This window comes from Octopus bimaculoides, chromosome 26 (genome assembly GCF_046866305.1).
Source record: "Octopus bimaculoides isolate indiv1 chromosome 26, ASM4686630v1, whole genome shotgun sequence".
NCBI lineage: Eukaryota > Metazoa > Mollusca > Cephalopoda > Octopoda > Octopodidae > Octopus > Octopus bimaculoides.
In genome coordinates, this window is record NC_142953.1 from 22,088,239 (window position 1) to 22,093,238 (window position 5,000).

At 34.7% G+C, this 5,000-nt stretch overlaps 1 protein-coding gene across 12 annotated transcripts in view; it reads right to left on the minus strand.

The window, feature by feature from the left end:
* LOC106871364 (protein kinase C iota type) overlaps positions 1-5,000 on the minus strand; it is a 234,465-nt gene that overhangs the window by 59,114 nt on the left and 170,351 nt on the right. For 8 of the 12 annotated variants that reach the window (XM_089342950.1, XM_089342949.1, XM_089342954.1 and 5 more), the window contains one exon: positions 2,976-3,197. The exons of the other annotated variants lie outside the window; for them this stretch is intronic. In XM_089342950.1, coding sequence (XP_089199076.1) covers positions 2,976-3,197 — 222 coding nt within the window. The remainder of the gene's footprint in view (positions 1-2,975; positions 3,198-5,000) is intronic. 12 annotated transcript variants of the gene reach the window in all.

The following is a 5,000-nucleotide window of genomic DNA, read 5'->3' on the forward strand; positions in this document are numbered from 1 at the left end:
GTATGAATGAAAGAGCCAGAAGAGAAGAAGTTTGTTGGTGTAGGGGAACTACATGGCTACTGACATTACAGAGGAGTGGGTGGAAGCTGGGAAGAGATTAAAAACACAAGTGATGAAATTTCAGGGTGGACCCTCAAGGAAGAAGAAGGTGAACGATAGAGAATTAGGACAAAAGGACTGTGTTTAGTATCATTAATCTACTACAGACCCTTGTCACCCACCTTGACAACTTCAAGAAAGCCTCAATGTGATTGCTCAACTTTCTAGAAAGTGCACCTCAGTTTCCTTCAAATCACATCTACTATCTCAAAATGAAATACAAGGAAACACTGGCTAGACTAGACCAGTGCTTCTCAACATTTTTTATTTTTTATTTTTACCTATGGACCCCTTTGCTTTCTATTTTAATCAGGTGGACCCTCACAGCCATTCAATGTTTTTAAAATCCTGTTATGTTTTATAATTAATTATTAGGAATTGCATAAAAAAAAAATTGTTAAAATATTTTGTTTACTGTACATCATCATCATCACTTGTTTGCTTTCCATGCTGGCATGGGTTGGATGGTTTGACTGGGGACTGGCAAGCCCGGAGGCTGCACCAGGCTCCAATCTGATTTGGCAAAGTTTCTACAGCTGGATGCCCTTCCTAATGCCAACCACTCTGAGAATGTAGTGGATGCTTTTTACATGCCACCGACAAGTATAAGCAATTTATTGCACATATACTTTAACAACAAAATCTTATGTGTACCCCCCACACACACACACACACACCAAGGGGTCATACTGTCCCTGGTTGAGAACCACTGATCTACACTATATCTGAAATTAAGGGATGGTTATGACTGAAACATCTCTGGTCATAGGTACATTCAACCAGGACCAACTTGGGGCTAACGAACAATAATTTCAAGTGTATTTTCCCTCCCCCAAAATTCTAATTACCATATTGATGCATAAAATATTCTTTCCCCGCCCCCGATTTTTAGACCATGATTTTAAGGGTGCACTAAATGTCACCCAGGATGCATTAACAGGAAGTAGGCTGGTTATATATGTCAGATATTCATCACAGACGACTGCTGTCAACCATTTGTACAGAAGGCCAGAATGTAATAATTTCATTATTGAAAATATTGCTTTAATTAAGTAATGTAAAGATTAAATTAATAAATCTTTAACAACAGTACATAATAATACTGTTGCTATCAAAATACGAATACTTCTGTTCCTGGAATGTAGTTATAAGTATTAGGAACTTTCAATCTGAGAGAGAGAGAGAGAGAGAAAGAGAGGGATAGAGAAAGAGAGAGAGAGAGAGAGAGAGAGAGAGAGAGGGATAGAGAAAGAGAGAGAGAGAGAGAGAGAGAGGGAGAGGGAGAGAGAGAGAGAGACTGACTATTGCAAGAACAAACATATTTGATAATAAAGGTATTTAAATGGGAGACTAATGAAATTGTTTACATTCTGCATTATGTCTTTTATATCCTTCCATACTTGTTGACTTTTATATGTTTCTTTTATATCCTTCCATACTAGTTGACTTTACAGTCAGTACACTTCATAACGGATATACTTTTACAGCATACACTGATAAGGTTCAAAGGTTACTTTAAAATTTCCATATTATTTTGATGATGCCTAAACCTTCTCAATGCATTTTACACAGCAATTATAACAAATCTGACTACACACTTCTTTTTCTACAAATATTATACTGAAAAACAAAAAAAAAACAAAAACAAATGTGAAATATTTTTTCCACAATTTCATAATAAAACGTCAGTGTTGTGTGTTATACATAAGAGCAACTTATATACAAATAAATACAAGAAACACTTTACTTATTTATTCATTACTTCTCTGCAAAATGGTGCTCGCATCTACTCGATATTTCATTCTTATCCAAACTGAACACAAACCTGCATCCACTTCATCAATCTGAATGGGTTTACAAAGATCATGAATACGATCTTCTTCCTCTTATTTCTATGTAATATATATGTATATATTTAGGTATATACTATTTTTAATGATTTGAAATTTTTCTCTGATGAAGTAACTACTTTCTGACAAAGATATGAAGCTCCATCATTGAAACGTAGGTAACAAAAACAAATTCACACTTTCAACTTCAGAAAAGTCTTGCATATTATTACTGCTCCACTTACAGATTGTACTTGTAATTTGTGAGTTAGTTGGTTCATTTCTTTTCCTGAGAACCCCAGCTTTTCCATACTATCACTTGGGTATCTACTATCAAATCCAAGTGCACCAATCCTTACCACAGGTATGTGTGTATGCATGAATGCATGTATGCCTTTTATTATGTATGTACGTTCTCTTTCGTTTTTAATAATTTGAGGCCTTCCTATAAGGAAGGAACTGGTTTCTAACAAAGATACAGAATTTTATTGTTAGAATGCAGGCAACAAAAACAATGTCACATTTTGAACTTGAGAAAAATCTTGCACACTTTTATTGTTCTGCTTACAATTTGTTTTTGTAATATGCATCTTAACTAGTTGATTTCTTTTTCTGAAAACCCCAGCCATTCCAAATTTTCACTATGTGTGTACGTATATATGCATGCATGCATCTGTGTAGAGACAGAGAGAGTGTACATATAATAAATTTTTTTTTTAAATGAAGTCTTCAAAACCTAACGCTGGCGAAACAATTCAAAACAAACTAGCAAAGAATAAGGGGGAAAAATATTATTAAGGATTAAGGAAAAATGCATCACCATAAACACACAAATTCACAACAACAACAAAAATTTATATATAAAAAAAAAAAATTAAATAAAACAGCATAACTCTAAAAAAAAAATGCCAAAATATTTGCCAAACGAAAACAGCCAAGAGTAAAAAGATGCAGAATAAAAACAATCAATAAGAGTATATATATACATATATATTATATATATACACGCATATATATATATATGTATATGTATGTATGTATTCCCACCAGAATGAAGTTTGTTTCTCTGGTTGGTGGAGGTGGTGGAGGTGATGGTGGTGCTCGGTTGCCATGTGATGCAAAAGACATGTAGGACGTTCTGTACGTGTTGCATGAGACTATTTGAGCATTGCCTGCACGACGACTGCAGGTCATCGGATGTGCTCTCACAGTCCCAAGATGTCAACGTGGCGGTGTATCTCGGCTGACAGAGACGCCGCGTCTTTCGGGCTGCAAATCAGAGCAGAGTGGGGGGGGTTGATGGTCGAAAGAGAAAAACAACATTCAGCAACAACAGAAAGAGGAACAGGTACAGCAGCAGCAGTAGTAGTAGTAGTAGTAGTAGTAGTAGTAGTAGTAGTAGTAGTAGTAGTAGTAGTCGCATTAGTAGTATTGGTGGTATTTATTTTTAGCAATACCAGCACCAGCAATAGACTTTAAATATTCTAAAACTGGGAGGGGTAGGGGGCACAGTATTGATCTTTCTTTTTTTTTTTTGATGTTGCTTTGATAATGGTTGAGGGGAGGGGCATCAATGTATAACATATGAAAAATGCATTACATGGGGCTAACAAGAAATTTATTATAACACAAAAAGAGTTAAATATATTTTTCTGTCTTTAAATTTACTTGTCTAAGTGTGTATACATATATATATATACATACACACACACACATATATACACACACACACACACACATATATATATTTACATAAAGACACATACACAACACACACAAACACATACAAACTCAAAAACACATATTTCATTGAAACAAATGACAAGATGTACCAAACAGGTAGTAAAGTCTTCAAATATTTATTGTCTGGCGCTCAACATAAACATCTTAAACAATAAAACACTTTCTAGGTATTTCCAGATGGTTTGATAAGTTTATCAAATGTCTAATAATATACAGTTAAGTTTCCATGGTGATAAATAATGCAGTTATGCCAAAAATCACAAAGAAAATTTGTAACCTGGGGTAACAAAGCTAAGTTAAATATTATAATTTTTAAAACATTGATACATACTTTTCTTTCTAACCTCCCTCTTTCTCTCTCTCTCTCTCTCTCGCCTGCACACACACACACACACACACATGTAATGAAAATAATGATTCAGTTTACATAGAAATGAAATCTTCATTTTGTGGTTGAGACACAAAAAGCTCTCCAAGAACTATACAGCAGCCTCATTATTTATGTATAGGTGACCAATACAAATAAATATCTATGTAAAGCTTCAAGAATTGTGGAATACAGTTTTGGTGAGAAGAATTAGATAAACTATCAAGAACTTGCCTGGCACCTATTTCTGTAGAATATGACAGTTATGATTCTACAGACTAACAAACCAGTATCTAACTTTATTTACAATTGACGAATATTTGTCCTCATCTTGTTTGTTGTTAACACGTTTCGGCTGATATACCCTCCAGCCTTCATCAGCTGCCTCGAGGAAATTTTGAACCCGGGTTCTCATTCCTAAGGTATTTTTCGATATTATTATTATTATTATTATTATTATCATCATTATTATTCAGGTCACTGCCTGGAATTGAACTCAGAATCTTGGGGGTTAGTAGCCCACGCTCTTAACCACTACGCCATGTGCCCACGGGCACATGGCGTAGTGGTTATATAGAACTGTAGTATTTAACTTAAGGTTATCTCTACCAATATTCTATATAAATTATAGCCAGCACTGATTCCTGTTGCGATGTTTTGTATACAAGACATCATATGTGAACAAACAATGAGTCTGAAGATGAGAGAAATGTAATGGTTACATACACCATATTTACTACAAGTCATTAATCTTTAACAAAATCCTAAACTCATTTTACTAAAACTCTCTCAGATACTCTCAAATATTAGTTCAGTATTTTATGCACCATGACATCACCTTTTTCCTTGTAGCACTTGAAGAGATAATATTGCTACACCAAACAAAGGAGCAGAGGCTTCCTGTGAATTAAGAGGGTAACCAACATGGTGCCACCATATCTTGGTACTTGTGACGTATCACC